The sequence below is a fragment of the Podarcis melisellensis genome (assembly GCF_964234715.1).
Source record: "Podarcis melisellensis genome assembly, chromosome: 3".
NCBI classification, from domain to species: domain Eukaryota; kingdom Metazoa; phylum Chordata; class Lepidosauria; order Squamata; family Lacertidae; genus Podarcis; species Podarcis melisellensis.
The window spans coordinates 100,665,566-100,689,037 of record NC_138530.1 but is presented as its reverse complement, the minus strand read 5'-3'; the positions used below and the strand labels follow the sequence as shown (position 1 = coordinate 100,689,037).

Here is a 23,472-nt window from a genome sequence, read left to right as displayed (position 1 = left end):
CACCTGCATTCTCAGAAGCAAATATAAACAGTGGTGAACAGAAATACATGGCTTAGCTAAAATTAAACAAAAAGGAAACAGAAATCTATGCTTTAATTTTCCACACACAAGCTGTTCAAACAGCCAGGCGTTTTTGCTAGGATGCAGAGTATGTCAACAGAAATGGCCTTGTTTTTGCATGGCTAAAACTTGGCAATGGATTTAGTGGAATGCGTAAAATAACAACACTAAAACGTTTCTAACCAAATATCCTTAAGCAGCAACGGCAATGTGGAAAGGAAGCCCCCCCAAATATGGGCAAGTACGTCTTAACCTGAGAATCACAGGTAAGTATTCTAAGTTAATGAAACTCAGTTTGGTGGAAGAAAGTTACACAATCAACTGCCATCTTTTGCTTAAGCTCCGTTATGGTCATTTTGTGTCAACAACAACTTTTCTGTTGGATCTCTTCAAGCAATACCTTCCCTTCCTATTTCTTCCAAATTCTTTTAAAAATTTATCCTTAACATAACGAAATACATGGTAAATTAAGAGGGCTTCTTCTTTGGAAGGCAAGAAGAATGAATAGCTGTGACATAATTCTTCTGAAACCTGTGCTAAAATATATTGGAACAGAAGACTGGCCATATATATTTCATGTCCCCCAAGATTAAAACTACCCTGATCCACTCCTGTAAATTGAAATGGCTGCAGTTGATGTTTAAGGTTGATTTTAAAATGTGGTTTTGGCGGCACAGACATCTACGAGATAAATTTTGCAACTGGCAGGGCAAATGCTATTCATTTCATGGTGGAAGAAAGTAGCTCCTCTTTCCTTCCTCAAAAAATTTATGTTCTCTACAGCTTCAAGCCATATAGAGTGCTGTAAACTCTGGTGTCGTCTTTATTCTCATCGGAACCCCAGCCAGAATTATCCACTGAATAAAAAAAAAATGAATTAAAAGATAATAAATTGCAAGAGGGTTTGGGCAACAAACAGATAAAGCAGTCTTTCTTCTCTGAGACTTCAATTTTTGAGAACAGCCTAGGGCAGTGAGTGAAATTGGTTTATTAGTTTCACTTTGGTCACTGGCTAACATCATTCCACATCCCAAAAATGCCACATTTAATTCTGCCTGATTTGGAATAATTGACCGATCAGGAGCAAGACCCATGAAGTGAGCTTTAAATTACATTGTACCCCTAAGGGAGTTGATTGGTTGCGAGAAATGCTCATGTAGGTAAAGTTATATTAACACCATTCTCTACATTACATTTTGCCTGCCAAAGATAGCATGCCATTTTCACGTAGAACTTTGCACGTCAAAATTAGGTAACATATAATTTGTGTGTTGCTGCCACTTGAGTTAATTTGGAAGTCAATAAGTAATGTATACAGTACATCAAATTCATCTATGGGCATTCAGCTCATTTGCTGTTACTCTGCACACATTTCTCTTCATTGTGTGTCATTGTTTGTTGCCAAATGCACTTTTTAAAATTACCAATTTAGGTGTAACAATAATGCATTTTCCGGGAAAAAGCAATTCCAAAGAACAGCTGCTGCTTGTATGCTTTGCTTTTCCATCTTTCTTGCTGGTGTTTTTAGTATGGAGTATATGGAGAGGGAAATCCCTGCTTTGATAAATACACAAGGCAGAAAGTGGGTGCAATTTTGCAAAATATAGACAGCTGGCATGCGTGATACGTGATGTGTGATAGAATGATGGGTGAAGTTAGTGAAAGACAGTTGGAGAGTAAGAGAGTTGGATAGAATTGAGATAGTGAGCGAGAATGAGATGAGGGAGAGAATGGAAGCATAGGTTAAAAGGGTTAGGATAGCTTTAACATCAATCTGGGGTGTTAAAAGCTTTTTTCCCCTATTCTGTACTTAATTTTGATATGTTCTCTAAATGAATATATGCTCATTGTTAACTACCTGTGTTCCCATAAGTATATCCCATTCTACATGTCTTGCATAGATATAAACAAGCAAGCAAACAAGGGGAGAATTCTTGTTCTCTTAGCTCAGTAGGTGATAGCAGCAGTGTATTATGAGTTTGTCTGAATGGAAGTCTGGATTCTCTGAACCAGATGAGTGACCTCCAGCTGGGGCCTTGAAGGGGATCCCTTGAATATCACACATGGGCTCAATGTAGGCATAAACCAAACCACGAGTTGTAGTAGTCATAGAGACTAGAATCCAACCATGGCTTGAGCTTCCAAATGTGTATCATGTAAACCATAGATTAGTGCTGCTTTTCTTTCATTTTGCATCTTCTCTGCATTGTAAGTTCACTCTTTGGTGCTGCAACCTCTGGAGATGGAATGAGGACCATAATTGGTTCATAAGTCTTTTCGAATCCTAGTTAAACTTCTTTTAAGGAAAACATGGTTTGAAATGATACTGGAAATGATTCATAGTAGTTTGGATGATGCAGAGTTTTTGGATTCCTATAGACATTAAGACCTTAGTACACTGGTACCTTGGGTTACATACACTTCAGGTTACATACACTTCAGGTTACAGACTCCGCTAACCCAGAAATAGTACCTTGGGTTAAGAACTTTGCTTCTGGATGAGAACAGAAATCGTGCAGCGGCGGTGCAGCGGCAGCAGGAGGCTCCATTAGTTAAAGTGGTGCTTCAGGTTAAGAACAGTTTCAGGTTAAGAACAAACCTCCGGAACGAATTAAATACTTAACCCGAGGTACCACTGTACAGTGAGTTGGATGGCCTCTAAGCCTCTTCTTATCCCACACATCTTTTCCTTGAATTATAAGTACGTGGCTGGATGTCGCAAGACAGTGGACAAAATTTAGATTGCCGTTACTACCAGAGACTCCAGTGGCTGTGGGTTAGCATCAATTTGTGTTGAAGATGGTGATGCTTACCTTTTTAAGAGCTTTAATGGTGTAGGAGCAGGGTATTTCTCCTGTAATGAACCTCCTGAATGCCTAAGGTCATCAGGGAAGGCACCTGCTCATTCAGAAGTAAAAAAGATGGTGAAAAGGAGAAGAGCCTTTTCAGTGGCAGCAGAATATGTTGTGGAACCTTCTCCCTCAAGAGGCTCACCAGGTTGGAGGACTTGTAGCATATTGATGGAAAAAACATTCCTCTTTTAGAGGTTTAGCGTTGTGTACAGTCGGGGCCCCTGTGACCATATCTGCAACAGTAGAAGAACTATGGGATGTGCTAAAGTCAGTGCAAGGCTGCAAATTGCTGAATGTATTGGGTTTTGTAAAACAAAACAAAACAAAACTTTAATTTTGATTTCATACTGTTAACAATGGCATCCATATGTTCTTATGGTGTGACATAAATAAACTCCCAAGGCATGACATGTTTTGAGATCTTAGTACAGAAAGAGAGTTAACATGAACTTACCTCTTTCCTTTTCTTTCTTCCAGGTAAGTAGGAAATAAATCATAAAGTACAGAGTACCATATTGGTCATTTTGTGTTGTTTCCAGCAGCTCCATGCTGCTTTTCTCAGTCGGATACAGATTTTAATTGACTTAAACTCATTCAGGATAAATAACAATATTTTCAAACATGAGTTTCTGGGTTGTAATATTTCAGGCACCCAAATTAAGTTTGCGGAATCATAAGCATTCTGAGTATCTTGAAATCCAGTGCGAGTAGATGAAAGCAGAAGGTTACATGTGTCTGGCAGCTGGTACTTGTGACTTCATAGATAATGTTATGGAGACCTAAGATACCCAGGGTTCTAAAAGATTAGTATCATGTTACTTTTAAATAGTGCATATGCTAGTAAATATTTCAAATAGAAGACTTAAGTGGGTTGACCTATTTAGCATAAAAGACCTAATGTAGCAGGCATGTCTGATTGCTTTTCAGCAAACAGTGGAGGAATGCTTTGGAATCAGATGAGAAATGCTTAATTTTGCAATTGGGGATGTGATATTAATTCATTAGTGTATTTGGCAATGACCCTGGTGTTCTTCAGGCATTGTCTTTCAGGTCAAAACAAAAATAGCTAGGAGGTGAAATCAATACTATTCTCCCCCTTCCATATTTGACTTAAAATAAGAGGGTAGTAAGATCGATAAAAAGGTAATGATCTGTGGTTGAATATGTACAGTTAACAGCCAACTGCACACTGACACAGACCGGGAATAAAACTGATGACTGTAGATGTTAAAACTACAAGCATCAATCTGATAAGCGAAAAACAATTCTGCTTGTTCATTCAGTTGTATGTATGAATTATTGAGATTGCCTTGCTATTATCATTGAATATCCCCTAAAGCCCAAACTTTTATTTTTAATGTTTCATTTATTCCCCTGGCTTCTCCATAGATTAGGCTTTCAAAGAGTAGACTGATACTCTCCTTTTCCTGTTAATAACGGCTGGTAGAATATAATGGACTCCAGAAACCCCACACTGCATGTGATACTCTTTGGGGTCGGGCAGGGAGAGTGGACTGGCAGTTTAATTCCATGGTACTAAAAGAGTGTTTTTTTGCAACTTGTTTGTAAGCAGAACTGTTGGATATGGCCATTGTCTGTGTTTGGTTTTTTTCCAGGTTGAGCTTCGTAGGCATGTGGACTTGCTTTCTCATGGTACCAAAACCAAGTGTCATGCCGTAAAATTAATTAGAAGGCACATTTTGGACAAATATATGTTTTAATATAACATATTATTACAGAGCTTAATTCATTATTATAAAATTATCTTCCACAATATGTGGTGATGCTTTCTAAAGGAGCTTAAATGAATCCGTTGACATTTCCAAATTAGCTTAAATAAATCAGTGGGACAGATATTTAACAGAAGCCATTATCCAAGGTGGCTAATTTAACTTCCATGTTCAGAAGCAGTGTATCTTTATAAACCAGTTGTTGTGGCACAAACAACTGGCACGGTATTGCTTTCACGTTCAGCTTGTGGATTTCCTGTAACTTTCTGGCTGACCACCGTGGGAAAAGGTTTGTTTATTTATTTAAATATTTGTAGACCACAATTTGATCTAATATACAGTGGTACCTTGGGTTACAGTCGCTTCTGGTTACAGACTCCGCTAACCCAGAGGTAGTAACTCGGGTTTAGAACTTTACCTCAGGATAAGAACAGAAATCGTGCGGCGGCGGCACAGCGGTGGCGGGAGGCCCCATTAGCTAAAGTGGTACCTCGGGTTAAGAACATTTTCAGGTTAAGAATGGACCTCCGGAACAAATTAAGTTATTAACCAGAGGTACCACTGTATGGCAAGGCAATACACGATGGTGGGCTACATCAACCTTTGGATTTGGTCCAGTAGATCTGTCCTTGTATTTTTACTCAGTGAGGAAAGGCTGTACGTACTTGTTCCTTTTTTTGGTATGTATGACTGAATGCCTAGGAGAAACTGAAATGACACAGGATTACTATTTTGAAGTGAGAAGGAAAGCAGATGAGAGCCAGTTCTCAGGAAAAGCTATGAAATAAAGGAACGCAACCTCCAGAATGTGTGTGGTTTTGACTGAACTAGTAGAAGTGTCCACTGTGTAGCTGAGTTATATGACATATGGCCAATGGCAGGAAAGGCTTGATAAATCAAATCAATAGAGCAAAAAATTTTAATTCAGCATATTTTAGGGTATGAAGAGATTCTGATGGGTTTTTTTCCTGGCTACCTATTTGGGATGGATACAGCAACATATGGACTAATTTGTTTTAACAGGACATTGCCCGGGTAGATTTACTGCTCCCATGAGCAGTTCCTTTCATCTTGAGTACAGCGTAGCCTGAATCTGACACAGAGAAATCCCCAGCTCCTGAGTGTAACTCATTCTCTTTAAAGGCCTCTGTAAACGCCAGCCTAGGCCTTGGCATGTTGCCAAAATAAACCCTCCGGTCTGAGGCAATGCCAGCTGTCAAGAGAGGCCGAGAGAATTGGGAGGGCCCATCCTCATTAGCCCTTCATTATTTTTTTAGACAATTCCACATAATTGCCCTGATTTGAGTCATACCTTCAAAATCTTGAGTCTGCTAGCTGCATGAAACAACCTCAGAAGCTTTTGTCTTACTAATATGGATGGGTCAGTAAAAGGAAAGACCGTTCAAGAAAGAATGGTTTCAGGATTCTGTTTCCTGTGGAGGCCATGTTGACTACACAACCTTCTGCAAGTTCGGAGAATGCACAGTGGGTGCCAATACTTGAACTGCTGCATTTTGTAGTTTGGTTCCTCCATTTCTTTCTGCTTCATTTTGCATATTTCAAAGGCAGCCAAGTGAAAGGTGGTGGGGAATAATAAATATTGCAGGCATGTTTCCAGTGTATACACGGTACCTACGAGAGGGTAGGGATGCAGGAGGGATCCAGAGATTTAAGCAAGTTGATAGTATTGGTCGGCCTGGTTCTGTTCACCAAGGCTTGCGTGTAAGAAAAGCCTGTGTGAGATGGGTGGGTGAAAGGCACGGTTAAGGTGGGTGTGGGAGCGATGCAGGGTGACATCAAAGTAAAGGCACATGTTAGTTGATATCTGTTGGACCTCAAAGGTCCTAGAGCAGGCATAGGCAAACTCGGCCCTCCATGTTTTGGGACTACAACTCCCATCATCCCTGACCACTGGTCCTGTTAGGTAGGGATGATGGGAGTTGTAGTCCCAAAACATCTGGAGGGCCGAGTTTGCCTATGCCTGTCCTAGAGGAAAGTAACCTAGAGAGCCTCTGCAGTGTCGTGCTTGAAGTGTTGGACTAGTAAAGGGGAGGCGCAGGTTCACATCTCAAATCAGCTATGAGTATCTCAGCCCAACCTACCTCATAGGATTGTAGCAAGAGGAGAAAGGGAGAAGTATGTTAGCTCCTTGGGAGGAAAATGTAATTAATTAGGGTAAGAACATAAGAAAAGCTCTACTCTGCCAAACAAAGGTGGACTTCCTGCAGTGGGTTGGTAGCCACTGAGAGACTCTCCAGTGATCATCATCACATCACAGTTGTTGCTTTGAGGGGTTTTTTCTTACAGTCGAGCAGTATATGAAATTTTGTGAAATAAATAAATATATTATGGTAGCTTATTCTGTCGCTAAGCTCTGTGCTGTGTGTAGAAATGATTCCTTTTGTCTGTGCTGGCTCTCCTACCAATCAATTTCACTGAATGATCCTGAGCTTTCGTATTACGAGTGGGATAAAAACCACTCTGTATCGAGTTTTTTTTCAACACCATGAACAGCATGATAAATCTCCATGTCTCTCATTTCTTCTCTTCCTTTCCCCAAATTCTTCAGCCCCAGATGTTTTAATTTTTTCTCGTAGTGAAGGTGCTCTCTGGATCATAGTGGTCACCCTTTTCTGCATCTTTTCCAACTCTAAAATAGCCCTTTTTGAGATGCTGAGAACAGAAATAGGTAATATTCCAAGTGTGACTGTACTTTATATTAGTATAGACCTGAAAATTTTAGACTGGATTTTTTATTTTCCCCAGAAGAGAGAGAATAATCATACTACAAAAAGTGTGTTTTCAGTTTTGTAGAATTACTTCCAAAAATAACTTGAACAAATGACACTCTCCAAGACAAAATTTGTTCTCTTTTTCAGCTATAAAAGCTTCAAATACAGTTTAGTCCTGCATACCGAGAGACTGCTATCTTCTTTATATTCCATTGATGACAATCTTTAAGGTTGTTACAAACCCAAGAAATTTTTCTCAGTCTCACCTGTGTTCTAGGCAAGGAGCACACAAGGACACAGCTCTACAGCTTTGGGATTTTAGCCATTGTAAATTATACATGACAGAAGAACATTCATGCTTGGCTTATGGTGGCAAATGTAATATTAGCCTCTTTTTGTTAGTAAGCCATTACATTGTTGTTTTTCTGCAATATGGTTTCCTTTGATTCCCCCATTGTTCTTTGTAGTATACCACATCCACATCAGATCTCTGCATGTTTATTCACAAGCAAGTCCCATTGTGTTTTAATGGGGGCTTACTCCCTAGTAATTTATTTTACAATTGTAGTATAAGAATCCAAACATCTCACTCACATGGACGGCTCAGCTTACTATTACATTTATTCAGTAAAACGTGTTCAGCTATTTCAGAATCCCATCATTGTACTAGTGACATCCATGCCATTTACCCAATCCACCAAGTGCTCCATAGAGACAAGCTCTATTTAGCATTGATAGATATTACCATTGTGCAGCAGCCAAGGATTAGTGCTCTTAGTCCATTAAAAATGTTCCAGTAAGATCCTTACGAAAAACAAATGTGATGTAATAAAGTTAGAACTATGTTACAGATCAATCTAGGAAAAATGATTCTCTGGCTTAGAAAATAAGTTCCTAATATTAATGAGGAGTCTACATAAAAATTCTTTTTTCAACGTCTGGAGTACAAAACACATGGAAAGGCCAACGATTGCAACATAACTAACTTTGTTGTGGTTTAGCCCAAAGTTCTGATTTTAATAGCACATAAAACAGTTCTTGCTAAAGATCGTTATTTTGCTTGTTCACATAAAATCCATACCTCAACACACAGACCAGGCTGGTAAACATGTAACAATAAGCTAAGCAATGGTTTAGTGCGGACATACAATGGTAATGATGCTCTCTGCTCCTCTCCCAATCATCCTCTGCTGCTGTACTCTAAACTGAGCCATGGTTTGTCTTAGCAGGTCATCCAAACTTGGGTTCATGGTTTCTCTCACACCAGGCAAACCACAGTCTGTAACCTAAGCTTTTTTTCAGGTGTTTACATGTAAGTAACAATAAAATAGGGGACGCGGGTGGCGTGGTGGGTTAAACCACAGAGCCTAGGACTTGCCAATCAGAAGATTGGCAGTTCGATTCCCCACGACGGGGTGAGCTCATGTTGCTTGGTCCCTGCTCCTGCCAACCTAGCAGTTTGAAAGCACGTCAAAATGCAAGTAGATAAATAGGTACCGCTCCGACAGGAAGGTAGACAGCATTTCCCTGTGCTGCTCTGGTTCGCCAGAAGCGGCTTAGTCATGCTGGCCACATGACCCGGAAGCTGTACACCGGCTCCCTCGGCCAATATAGCGAGATGAGCACCGCAACCCCCGAGTCGGTCACAACTGGACCTAATGGTCAGGGGTCCCTTTACCTTTACCTTTACCAATAAAATTCATGATTTGGGGTTATTCTTGTCATGCAAATTCATAAGGCCATTGAAGCGATGTACACAGCAAAAACAAAACACTGAAACACAAGTTCTGAGAACAATAAAATCAGTTCAGGAAGCTCCAAAATAATGAGACCATACATACAAACTCTAAAAGCAAGGGGGGGGATTCATCAAATATAAAATTAATTAATGTGCTGCAACCACCCAAGAATAAAAATATTATCATGTGTTTGTAAATATAGCACATTTTGTGTGACTGCCGTATCTTGGTCTTTAGTGTTGTCTATTTTAGTTTGTGCTGACATTCTCTGATAAAATTACATCTATTTACTTCTTGACATCTCTTTGAAGCGATACTGGCCTTAGTATGAAAATGTTTTTCATATTTGTCAGACGCAGTACTTGGCGTTAGATCTAATTACAGGCATTCGCCCCCACCTCCCCTTTTGTGGAAATCTCCCTTAGAATATGAAACAAAGGCGGGCAGTTTGGAATGCCTGGTTTGAAAACTTTGAATGCAATGCAAGTGTTTTATCTGCAAATTTACAGTCCAATTTTTTCACGAGTCTCTACTCTCTAACTTCTAACAAAGAAGCTGCTTCCATAAAACTATTTGTGGTCATATGTATTTGTATTGTGTCCGCATTTGTAAATAGAAACAGAAATCTAAATGTATTCTATTAGAGAAAAATTTAATTAAAGGGCTGGCATTTGTTTTTGAAGTCACTTAATGAAGCTAAATCCCTATTAGTGCGAGAAATATGATTCTTCAGCTCTGTATTGGCCGAAAGCCTATTTTTCTGTGCATTTATACCTCCAAAGATAGAAACTTTGGAAGCCCAGTGAAAAAGTACTTCAAGGGACAGGCAAATGATGGAGAAGTAGTACTTCTACAAAAAAGTAAGTTTGGGGGATTTAGTTTGAGGAAGATGAATGTGATAAAAGTTATTAACAAAATATTCAGGATTAAATATAATTTAATTTCTTAAAAAGATGTGCCATTTTCCTTGAAAGGATTGCTTCTTATGTTGCTGTATCTCTGAATATAACTATAGCATCTGCTGTTACATTTTCTATAGGGATAGAAGCTTGTTAGAATAAATACAAGGAAACGTTAACTTCCAACTGGAATTGGGCTGGGACATATCTGCAATTCACACCTATAGATTTATGAATGTGTTCAGTTTTTCCTGGAAACAGGCGAGAATGTCCCCTTTGTGCCTTGGTCATGGATCCTGCAGTCACTGTGCAAATCACTGTACCTTTTGTGGGGCGTGGCAGAAAAGTATTCAAAGATATATGTGCTTTAGTGCTTTTCTTTAAAAAGAAAAAGCACTTGATGGTAGGACAGAGGTTGTTGGAAAAGGTAGCTTTGTATCTGGTTTCTTCTGAAAAGGTTACATATTTGCTACACCAATTATTTGCTCCCCTTTGCCAAAGTGCAACAAACAACCATGTTTCAAAAATGGCCAGGCATGGACTGAAAGTATGTTACTTTTTTATCATCAGTTGTGTCATAGGTACAGCCAAACCTGAAGTTTCGGCTGCCAGATGTTTCGGAAGTGAATGCTTTTTTCGAACACACCTTGGAAGTCGAACAGCTTCCAAGGCGCATTTCTCAATTTTCCCCATTGAACCTGCTGACGTCCCTTTGATCCTCGGTTTTCGAATGTCTCGGAAGTCGAACAGACTTCCGGAACAGATTATGTTTGAGAACCAAGTTTCCACTGTACAGTCATACCTCTTGTTACATTTGCTTCAGGTTAAATACTTTCAGGTTGCGTCCCACGGCAAACCAGAAGTAACGGAACGGGTTACTTCCGGGTTTCACCGCTCGCGCATGCGCAGATGCTCAGAATGACGCCACGCACATGCGCAGACGCGGTGAATCATGACTTGCGCACGTGCAGACGCGGGTTCCGTTCTGCTCACGATGCTAACGGGGCTCCGGAACAGATCCCGTTCACATCCAGAGGTACCACTGTACTACAAAGTTAGGTGCCTTGATCTTGAAGCAGAGTAAAATGTCCATTCTGAATTCTAGAGGCATTCTTTTGGGGTTCCTCATGTAGCTCCCTTTACAAAATTGTGAAGAATATATTTGTTGTGCCCCACTCCGAAAAGCTGGGTGTGTGCCTGTCCTATTTTTGCTCTGGGAGTAAGGAAAGAGCACTCCTAGTTCTCTAAGAATGATACTTTTTGTGAAGGTACTTTATGCTTCTCTTGCACAAAGAACCAAGGCTGGGCTGTTCCATCACCTATGGCAACCTTTCCCAGCTTGGTGTGCCCTCTTAGATGTTGGTTTTTGGGTTTTTTGTGCTCGCTTCGGCAGCACATATACTAAAATTGGTTTTTGGTGGGTTTTTTGGATTTGATATCCCGCCTTTCACTCCCCTTCAGCAGTCTCAAAGCGGCTAACATTCTCCTTTCCCTTCCTCCCCCACAACAAACACTCTGTGAGGTGAGTGGGGCTGAGAGACTTCAGAGAAGTGTGACTGGCCCAAGGTCACCCAGCAGCTGCATGTGGAGGAGCGGAGATGCAAACCCAGTTCCCCAGATTACAAGACTACCGCTCTTAACCACTACACCACACTGGCTCTCCAGTGTACTGGAGAGTGTACTGGAGAGCTCTCCACACTGGTGTACTCCAGTTCCCATTAACACTAGTCAGCATGACCAATACTTGGGAATGGCTGCAGCTGGAATTTGCTTTTTTCCATTTCATTTGTTTAAAGCATGTAGAATTGGGGAGGGGGGAGAGTTTCTTGTTCTTTCTACTTCTCTGCAGCCACCTGTACTCCCAAGGCCTTTCCAGAGTGTTGGGGGGAAGTTCCTGAACTATGTGGAATGGGGTGGAGGAGGGTACTGTGGGTTGGGGGGAGTGATTTCTGAAAATCAGGCACATCACCTCCCACTGCTTGGATGTCTAAAACACACTCCTCATATGTCTACACACCCAGTATTCCTTTTTGTTTGATAATTGTCCGGATAATTGTGAGTATTATTGTACTTCTTAAAAAAGAGCATGCTTCAGAAATAATAATAGAAATGGTTTGAGTTTTGTTTTTTAGTTGAGCTTCAAGGTTCTGTCTAATCTGTACTTTAACCCAGTGTTTCCCAACCTTGTGCCTCCAGCTGTTTTTGAACTACAATTCCCATCATCCCTGACCACTGGTCTTGCTAGCTAGGGATGATGGGAGTTGTAGGCCAAAAACATCTGGAGGCACAAGGTTGGGAAACACTGCTTTAACCTATAGGTATAATGTCAGAATCAAAATGAATTGCTTAAAAAACTAGTAGACAGTTATAACAGACAATATTTTAATACTGTTACAGTCAGAATGAACATGGCTTGCATAATTTTTCACCCCAGAATGGAGATTGAACTTTAGGAACGTTGTTGGAAGTAAAAGCATTACACTGGGTACATTTCAAGCAGAGATCTCTTCATCAAATTGTATCAGCTGAAGATGATGCAAAATGCTCATAGAAAAAAGTGTGACCGTAGGCATTTAGTTCATGGAAATTACTCTTTTAGATTAGGGGTGTCTAACCTCTGGACCTCCAGATGTTCAGCTGCCATCATTCCTGACAACTGGCATGGACTGATGCAGGTAGGAGTTCAGCAACATCTGGTGTGCCAAAGGTTCTCCATCCCTGTTTTAGGTAAAGAAATTATTTACCATTATGGGAAATAAAATTTGTGGAAAATATAAGTATGTTTAGAACCCATGTATATACCAGAAATATTCTTTTACTGAGTAGTCCATTTTGGGCAGGTAACTTAAAAGTTTAATGTCTGAATATATGTTGTTTTGATGATTATATAAATAAATTACTAAAACTGTTTTTAATTTTTATACATAAAAATATACAAAACCCCCTATATTGGTGAAACAGTTCCATGGATAATGAAATATATTTCCTTAATTCTGAAAAGTAATGATAAAAAAAATCAATATTCTTTCATTTTACAATTTGCTTGAAACTAAATTATAAACAGGGCCACAAAAAGATTTCTGTTTACCACTCTTTGGTGGGGAAAGTGTTGTTCTCATATTTAAATATAGAACATTCATGTGCTATTAGTAATCCATTTATTAGATCATAAAGTGAGCTTCATCTTTCCCAAACTACTTTTGTTTTTCTTGTGTTTGGGAGTGAAACAAATGAATTGCTGTTGTGAATCACATTCTGTGCATCACTCCTACACAATACTACTTTCCCCCCAACATCATACCAACATGTTTTCTATGTTGCAAGATCCAGACAGAGTATTTTTAGGAAGCTGTTAGAAATATAATCCTGCTGTCAAGAGCTAATCCCTCATTGAGAGTTCAAGTGGCAGATTACTTCAAGCGTGGTGTTTCATTGTCCGTAAACTGTCATCTGATAACTCACTAGGTAGTTTGGGGAACCTCCTTGTAGGGTCAGAGAGACCATTCTCCCCACTACAGATTCATTCTGTTTTTTGTTCCCTTTGTTTTGGATTTTCTTTATTAGGACTTCCTGAAATGCAGTTTGAAGCCAGGCACACAACAGAATTCTTCGGTTCCTTTGTCATGTCCAACATGTTACGACAAAGAAATGAGCGTGATGACTTAGCACAACTTGTTCCTTTCTCAAGACTTAGTTTAATAAAACTGTTTTGTTTCCTGTCTTGGTTCTCGATAGGCAACCTCTGAAAATCCCTTTGAGAAGAGGCGGAAGCCTCCTTTGGCCGAGATGTCACGGCACCACAGCCGGTTTGAAAGAGATTATCGCACAGGATGGGACCGCCGGGAGTGGAGCACCAATGGGAACCATGTGAACAGCAGTAACTGCAACAGCACAGTGAACAGCAATAGCAACAATAGACCAGGGCTTCTGCCTGTGCCAATTGTACCCTCGCGGCTGCATGCCCCAGCCACAGTTGCTTGTACCACAGTGAACAGTGATGTGATAACCACGCTTGTGGCCAACTCTTCTGCAGCTGCAACAACCAAAGTAAGAAGGGGATCTTTGTACTCTATACTGTATTAGCTAAGGAAAACCTCTTTAGAAGATACCGCCTTTTCCTTTCAGATCATGTTACCTTCCGATAAGGTATTTGACAGTGTGCACTGGGATTTTGGTTTTTTTTTTTTGCTTGTCAGTGCCATTGATGCCTTCAAGCTTCCTTATATAGTTTCTCGGAGTAGTAAGCCCTACCATGCATTTGTAAACTTATATTGTCTAAACATTGCAAATAGTTAAAAAGGGAAACTGTCTTGAGCTGTCTTGAACTGTCTTGAGCATAAGCATAAAATGTCCATCACTATCCCCCCTCTTCCTGTATATACGGCTGTCTTATCTTGTTCTCTTCTTTAGTTGCCTGCTCATGCCCTTTATGTTGCAGGATAACTTAAGCAACGAGAATGATTATCTTCTTGGCCTGAATAGGATACAGTAAAGTGTAAATACTAGCTGTTTTACTACTTTAGGATTCCTACTTAAAGCCTATTGTAAAAGCCCAGGTACCACTTTGTGAGCACAAGTCATCGACATTTCTCCCCAACAGATACACAAATTCTTATCTTAATATCAATAACCTTTTACAACTTCCTGTTGCTATCAGAGATGCTGTTATCTCCCAGCCTCTCAAGCTGGGGGTCAACATTTTATTCTGCACCAAGTTTATTGCCATTTTTCTTGACTTTGTCCTCTTTGACAGCTCATTTTCTCCCTAAAACCCCCAGCCACGTTCTAATTGTGGCTCATGTAAACAGTTTCCACCATTTCCATGTTCAACTATAGGAGGAAAAGGCCATCGTGGCACTCAGTTTGAAATGTCTGTGCCATTAAGCAACAGCTTTCTGCGAGTGTTGTCATATTTTACCAATATATACACTTGAGGCAATTGAAATGCGGCTTGCAAAGAAAGGGCAAAGTTCCATGAGGAATATGCAACCTGTCTGTTATGGGGATTCCATTTTTAGTTCGTTACTTTTAGGCAATTGGGACTATTTCCCCCATAGTTCATAAATGTGCTTTCCGGGGTGCTCATTGTCACATGTTTACTGCTTTTGCGGTTTTTGGTTGCCATGCAAAAGTAGTCCCAATCTTTTGAACTATCTCTGCAACTTTGGTATTTTTGGTTGTCTTCAGTACTCCATGTGAGTTCTGTGCCTGTGCAGGTATCTGGATAAACTCAGTAGAGGGGTTTGTCCTCTCTACATATACTCTAGGAGAGTGTACAAACAGCTTGTCTCTTTTGTCTGCTGTGAACCTTCACTGAGGACCGTCTCTGAGCTTTTCTCTTTCTTTCTCTAATGATAGTTCCAGAGCTTTTCTTTATAGATTTGTGTAACATGGTGTCACCACTTTTGTGGTGCTGTGGGAATAGCTTGGTGTGGGGATAACCTCCTTGAACTCCTGTGATGCATGTGTAATATTTTAAGTGTATTGGCTGGAGAAGAATGAATGGATGCCTATGATGGATATGGTCAGTGTCATGTTTTAGCAGGGAAAGAACAAAATATAGTATTCCCCTCCATGCCAAAGATTTATAAATCAAGCTAGAAGGAATGGTTTCATCTCCATGTTTTTTGTGGGGTAGGGTGAGGAGTACATTGCAGAGACTAGCAGGCGCCACCTTCTAAATATATTTTATTTAGCAAAGTTTAGATACCACTTACTCGACAGATTTTTAAGTGGTTTAAAAAGAACAATCAAAGTAAATATGAAAAATAAGTTAACATTATGTATTCAACAATTTTAAGAAACAATAAGACAATAAAATATAAATGAGAAAGCCGATTTCTTAATTTTCCTATTTGTTCTGCTAATACGTTTTCCTGGCTTCCTTGGTTAAAAAGTTTTTAAGCCAAGAGTTGTTGATTTTAAGTAGTACACAGTGGCTTATTTGATCCTTTCTAGCTTATAAAAATGGATAAGAAAGTTATTAAAAAAAACATATTGGAGAATAAAAGGAAAACCAGCAGGTTTTTAGAAGGTTTTTAGCAGTTGAATGGGAATCCACATGTGCCCCTGTTTTTTTTTTACTTTGCGATCAACAGAATGTTTTCCTAACATTTTTTAAAATAAATCTAAGTGCCAAATGAAACAGATCCAGAAAGGGAGACAATAAAGTTATTTAAAGAAAGCCAGAGTCAAGCTTAAAAGTTCTTATTCGTTTCCATACCACATTGGTTCTACCACCCACAGTAAAGAAATAAGCTAATACTGTAGAGAAAACATTTTGGCTGAGGTTTATAATACGGACATCTTTTCTTAAAAATGACCAAAGCATTTTGACATTATTTCCATTTGTTAACAGCCAAACTGAAGTACTCTTTCACTAAGCTGGGACATTATGTAGTTGCTGTTTGGATGTGTTTAGTCTGGAGAAGATTAGAAGTCAAGTTGCAAAGCCAACACAGTGGTTTCATTTGTCTTGACCTCTGCTCCTGGATATTGTACATAGAGTCCATCTGCTGGCTGTTGTTGATCTGTTTTTGCACCAGATGTTTGAGTCCTTTTTGAGCCTGAACTGTGATAATAAACACTGCCCTTGTTTTCAAAAAGCAGCTAGTGATATAAACTGTGATTCTTCAGACAAAAAAAAAAGCCCTTTCCATAATAAGCAATATATGGTAATCTTGGAAGAGCTTTTCACATACAAAAAATTGTCACCACACTATTGTCATTAGCATGCTCACTTGGGAATTAAAATGGAAATATTATGAGAGAAGCAGATTATCACTTGTTCGTGTTTCAACAGAAAGCTGGTGTGGCTTCCTGCTGTGTTTACTGACCAAATCTCAGATTGAAAATTGCTTATGGAGGGGGAACTCTGTAAAATATTTGGGCATCTAAGTAGCTCGCCACAAGCCAACTGACAGGTGGGTTGAGACCACTCACTTGTAAGTGACCTGATGTCATGCTTCAAAATGTGCATGCATGCATCAGAAGTCTGGATTCCCCATAGGGAGATTGGGGATAGCTGTTTTGTTTTTTTGTTTTTTGGTAGCCATTCTTTGTTTCCAAGTTTCCAAGTTTTTCATCTTTTTACAGATTACAGTGGTACGTCAGGTTACATACGCTTCAGGTTACATAAACTTCAGGTTACAGACTCCGCTAACCCAGAAAGAGTGCTTCAGTTTAAGAACTTTGCTTCAGGATGAGAACAGAAATTGTGCTCCCGCGGCATGGCAGCAGCAGGAGGCCCCATTAGCTAAAGTGGTGCTTCAGGTTAAGAACAGTTTCAGGTTAAGAATGGACCTCCGGAACGAATTAAGTACTTAACCTGAGGTACCACTGTACAGATTTTTCTCAGCTCTTACACTGCTTAGTCATCCTAACAATAGATAGGATGAACCTGTCTCTCAGGATGAGATTTATTTTTGTTGTTTCTCATAGGGGAATTGCCTAGTTCTGCATTGAATGTCACCTTACCTATGAAAAACAAATTCACTAAGTATTTTATAAGAACATAAAAATAGCCTTCTGGGTCGTGCAATGGCCCATCTAGTCCAACATCCTGTTCTCACTGTGGCCAACCAGATACCTGTGAGAAACCAGGAGGCAGAAAATGAGCACAAGAGCACTCTGCTCTCCATTGGTTTCCAGCAGCTGGTATTTGGAATATTTTTTCTACAGTGGGTTGCTAATGTGTCCTGGAAACTTGGTATTGGAAGGCAATGTGATTATGGTTTTCATCTCTTCCTAGGGCTGCTTCTTTTCACATGTTTACAGCGATACAGATTGTTCAAACAACATATTTAATTGCTCTATCAAGCAATTGACCTTTCAAATTGAAAACCAGTTACTTTTGGTTGACATGTCTTTAAATCCCTAATAACCAGTGTGTTGCCCTCCAGGTGTTGTTAGATTACAACTCCTATCATCCTTGACTATTGACTTTGCTGTCTAATGCTGATGGGAATTGGAGTCAAAAACATCTGGAGGGCACCACATTGACTATCTCTCTCTTAAGCAGCCTATGAATTATTTGTGCCTTATGTTACGGGGGTTTGGATTGGATTTCAGCTGTATATTTTATAGCAGATAATGCTTTAATTTTTGTCTGTACTTGAAAAGGCTGCTTTTTTTAAGCCAAATGAAAACATCTAGAGGTTTGTGCTTGTGCTTGATAAATTAAACTTCCTCTGCACCTCAGGGTTTCTTTGTTTGTTTGTTTCGATTATTAACTCAAAGAACTGATGTTCCAATTAATTTATATATGCTTGTTTTGTTGACTTGCAATGTGTTTATCGTCGTTTGAAAGAACCAAGAGGCCTGTCCATACTCCAGTCCTAGCCCTATTTGAAGATGAAAGCCCTTGGTTTCAAGCACCAATTTACATCAGGAAGCACTTAGAAGATCACAAGTGTGACATGTTTAGGTATACAAAGACACTGTTTCCAGTCTTTGGCACTTGGATCAAAAATGCTTTGACTTCAGAAAGGGGAGAGAGCTGTAGTATCCTGCAAGTCAGTCAAAGTATGTGTTAGCCAAGAGCTATTTACTTTGAATCTTTTACATCTTTTTTCACTTTTTCTCCCTGCATGTATCTTCAGGTTTTCTTTTTAAGTGTTCTTTAATCTATCTGTTGATTCAAATGAAATTGTCTGCATATAAAAGACACGGCTGTCATCTACATTTGTCTGCTTTCAGAGAAACCAGGTGTCTTTCCCCGTCACCCTTCTTCCGCAAGGGAAAAGCGAATTCCATTTTTAAAAGCCTTGTCCCCAAGTTCCGTTTTGCAAAGCGAGACGTTAACAAATTCTAAGATCGCTTTATAACTGAACTTCCAGAATATCAGTTTAATATATATTTTAACAGCCCTCTTTATCAAACCAAGTTTCATGGATTTAACTTCCCCACAGGGAATCGCAGCTGGGTTGCCCTGTCTAGCTAACCCCACTCAAATAGTTCAAAATCTCAATTGCCCACACTGACAGTTGGTCCTTCTCCCATTGGGGGTCAAATCCCTATCTGCCACAGGTCCTTGTCTAACCCACAGATAATCCCAAACTGAGCCCACTGAGACAGAGAGCTCATCTGTCTACCCAGTCAGAAAGCCCCTATCTGCCCCTTATACTGTCATCATATAACTTAAATTCCATCCTCTCACTCTCTTAATTGGCTGTTGTTCTCACCAGCTCTCATTGGTTGCTGGGTCATCAGGAGGCAAACTCAGGGCTTGTTTGTCACAGTGACCTTTAGCATTCAGGTTGACTGTATCTTATATTGACAGTTAATATAGTACAGTTAAAAAAAAGCTGTTGACTGAAATAATGTGAGGTATAGAGTTGGATGGGACCCTAAGGGCCATGTAGTCCAACCCCCTGTAATGTGAGATCCTCTTTTCTGTTGCTTTTGGGTTCTGATAGGTAAATGAAGTTGAAGTCCTATAAACATTTACCTGGAAGCAAATCCCATGAACTCAATGGGAGTTGCTTCTAAGTAGACAAACATAGGATTCCAAAAAGGGTTATTGCGTGTTCAGACCCAGAAACCTCCCCCCTAAATAAATACACACTTGACTCAAATTTTTGGTTTGGTTTTTGGCCTAATTTAGGCCACAGCTTTATTGATTACAGAAAGTGACTGGTTGCATAGGCTCTGGTTCAACTAGCTCCCTGCCATGCAGGTAGCGCTGACCCAGGGCGCCAGCATAGGTCAGCCCAGGGTGAACACCTGGATAAGCGGAAAGCCAGACACAGGCTATCTCCGCCACCTAAATGCCCCCCTGGACTCAGGCGCGGGCACAACCCCCTCACAGGGGTTGACCAAACCATCGAGTCCCTGGATTCCTTTAACGGAATACTCTTCACATAGGGATGGTGAGAGCGTTCTCCCATCCCTATCACCTGAACCAGAGCCTATCCGCAACCTTACAAGTTGTGACAATTTGCCACGTGGCAGGCAGTGGGGAAAATTCCTGCCATGCCCCTGTCCCAACATCAGACGACACACGATGCAAGGTCAAGTGCAACAAGCCCTAAAAGTAGGGAGAGGTGGGCGGGTGTTCCGAATGTATGTACCCAAAGAGGAAGCTCTGGGTCACATGCATGGGCATAAATACAGTAGGTCCCTCAAACCATTTGGACTGTGTCCCATTGGCCAGATTGTACCCAGCTTTGGGGAACCTACCAATCAGGTGTTGTGGCTGACCAGATGTACCCACCCACAACATAGGCTGTCGGCTGTCCAGGTCTCACCGCAATACGTGCCCTTTTTAAGGAAGGACCCAATTTACTTTCAGATGGCAGGAATTGAACCTAGGCCCTTTCATAAATAAAGCATGTAACATCCCACTTATGACTGTACACCAGACTTATTGCAGTCCCAAATCAGGCTCTCTATGGACAATAGTATAATACGTAGTAGGAGAGATTGATTTAAATCAGTGAGTGAGATTCAGTGAGTGGAATTAATATATCTCCTGAACAAGCATGAATACAACCTGGCTGCTATGATTTAATGGTTCATCTGCAGCTAGGGAGAACCTTTATATAGTCTGGCAAGAAAATCCAAGAGGTGATGTAATCACCTTCGCTAAACTGGAGACCATCAGATGATGTTGCTGGCTATGGCTGATGGGAGTTGAAGTCTAAAACAAAAGGAAAGAACCAGGTTGCGGAAGGCTAGTCGACATGCAATGCCAATTGCCCTTTCCTTGACCAGATTTTAACTGAAGGATGCCTTTAAATAACAAAGTAAAGGGTAAATTAACGATTTTAAACTATTGTAATCTGGCAATCACTCTTATGTAGGCCACTTGCTGTGAATCATTTACTGCTATAACACATCCTTCAAAAATAGGGTGAATTAAAAAAAAAAAGCAGTGAGAGAGCACGCACGCAAGAGAGAGAGAGTGCAATCCACAGTAAATGGAATTGGGACTGAAATATGAATCATGAATCACTACTTTTTACTTCCCCAACCCACCCCCACTCCCTTCCTATATACATGTCTTTTTACCCATTTGTCTGTCAGTGCTAATCTTGATGCTGTCTTGAGAGAGTACGTAGGCATGAATTGAACCACTGAAGTTTTGCATTACAGCATGTTGGCACACACTGAAATTGAACTGAACATGTAAGTCAGGGAGGTAGAGAAGGTAGCTTAGGATCTATTGGTAGACAATCCTCTAGGAGTTTGCAGTAGATCACAGAGAGTTTCTGTCTTTAACAACAGCAAGTTTTTAAAAACAAAAAACACAACACTCTATCACAGCAGTTCTTGTGCAAACTACCAGCTTTGGTGTTCCTTGTCTGTAAAACAATGTTGTTTCATTTTAACAGATCCTTGTGCAAATTTTAGTATTCCCTGTTAAACCCTGCCCTCTAGCAACTCAGTTGTGGATTTGTTTATCCACATCAAGAGTCCAATAAATAATCATCGCGAGTGGATCTTGTGGTTTTAGGGTGTTGGGTTTTTTTTATTTAAAATAATCCCACAGTGTAAGGGGTATTCTTATTTCAGTTTATGCTGCTTTATACTGTTGACTGGAGAACAGATTGGTTGAGCATCGTGATTACTGTTGCAACAGAAAGAAGTCATGAGGGTAATTTTCTCCTTAAATGTAACCTAATAAGCCAGGGCATAAACCACTTGGGAATAGCCTTCCTGTTGCAGCATCTCATCAATGACCTTCATGGAACTTCACATCCTACATAGTTTCATGTTTTGCAACTTAAAACAGTGTGTGGGTCACTATAGATTTTGGATCCAGGAAATGGAATCGTGGCACTGGAAATGAAGGAGCAAGTTGGCTATCAAATGAATGGTGACACATCCCTAACATGAAAGAGCGTGTTATCTGCTAAGTGTTGAAGCGGAACTGTCTCTCACTACCCACACAATTGATTTTTCACTTAGCGGATTGTCTATTCACTGTCTCTTCTGCTATAGCTTTGAATTTTTTTTAAAAAAGCAAGTCCTCTTCCTGCCATTGCTAGGCCCCTTAAATATATATAGCTATATATATTTCTTCAAAAGTACAATTTTCCCTACTCTACCATTTATATGCACTTTTGGTGGAAACTAATCTAACTTGCATCTTTTGGACAGGGTTTGCTGAAGTTGTTGTTGTTGTTCTATTTTTGCACTCAGGTGCCTCAAAGCACCCAATAAATGTGCATTTGCTAAACTGCCATAATTTCTGTGAGTAGGTAGATTCAAAGTGCATTGCTGGAGCCCTTTGTAGTGTTGAAAGAAAGCATGTACAGTGGTACCTCGGGTTACAATACGCTTCAGGTTACACACTCCGCTAACCCAGAAATAGTGCTTCAGGTTAAGAACTTTGCTTCAGGATAAGAACAGAAATCGGGCTCCGGCGGCGTAGCAGCAGCAGGAGGCCCCATTAGCTAAAGTGGTGCTTCAGGTTAAGAACAGTTTCAGGTTAAGAACAGACCTCCGGAACGAATTAAGTACTTAACCCTGAGGTACCACTGTACATGCACAGATGCTGATTTATCATTAAGAGCTCTGTGCTCGTCTGTTCCACTTTATGAACAGGATAAACTATAGCTACCAACAAATACTTGCATGTTGTTGCACATGCAGACAACTCTGGAACTATTTTCTTCTCTAAGGACAGCTTTACAAGTTACTCATTTAATATGGGTGCTAATGATAGCAGAGATGTTGAGTGAATAATGGTTCCGTTCCATTAAGAAACCCTTATGCACATTTGCCTCTAATTACATACCCCAAAAATATATTCACAGCTAAGCAATTTTTGTTGGTCTTCATTGGGGTCATCTCTCTTGCCCTTGGTGTAGTTTGGTTGATAATCTGGCCAAGAGATTAGAAGTACTTTGCCACACATAGTATAGATTGCCAGCTTGCATACATCCAGTATCTGAGTCTACCAATGAAGCTGGTAGCCTTCACTTTTGGTAGAATGGTGGTAGCTCCACAGACCTTGATGTGGCTGATTTAGAGTCAGGGCTTGGGCTCTTCTATAAACTGGGTGGCTAGTGTGTGTTTGTTTATATGCACAGAGCACATACATGTGCTATTCCACTAAAGTACGTTATCCTTTTCTGTGGTGAATCGGTCCTGTTCATGCATTGTGAAAGTGTGCGTGCATGCACTATCTCTGGCTGATAGGATTTTCCTTCACCATCCATCCTCTAACTGGAAGCTTTATCAAATCTATGCAATGCATTTTTTGTAACAGTTTTAATTTCAGGTTGTCATGATCTATGGCAACCAGCCAAAAGAACTAAACACTGGCTCTGCTTCTACTGTAGTGGCCAGTTGCTAACTCCATTCTCACCACCATATGTTATGGAGCGCACACTTTTCCTTGAATGAATATCAGTTGTCATTCAAGAGGATGCTGTTGTGCTCAGGTCCTTCTTGCAGGCATCTGGTTACCCACTGTGTTGTCCAGATCCTGCAAGGCTTTTCCCTACATTCTT

The 23,472-nt window shown here is 40.2% G+C and overlaps 1 protein-coding gene across 1 annotated transcript in view; it reads left to right on the top strand.

The window, feature by feature from the left end:
* Nucleotides 1–23,472, top strand: part of KLHL29 (kelch like family member 29) — a 425,462-nt gene that overhangs the window by 134,164 nt on the left and 267,826 nt on the right. The window contains exon 3 of the mRNA XM_081906134.1: nucleotides 13,748–14,059. Coding sequence (XP_081762260.1) covers nucleotides 13,799–14,059 — 261 coding nt within the window. The 5' untranslated portion in view covers nucleotides 13,748–13,798. The remainder of the gene's footprint in view (nucleotides 1–13,747; nucleotides 14,060–23,472) is intronic.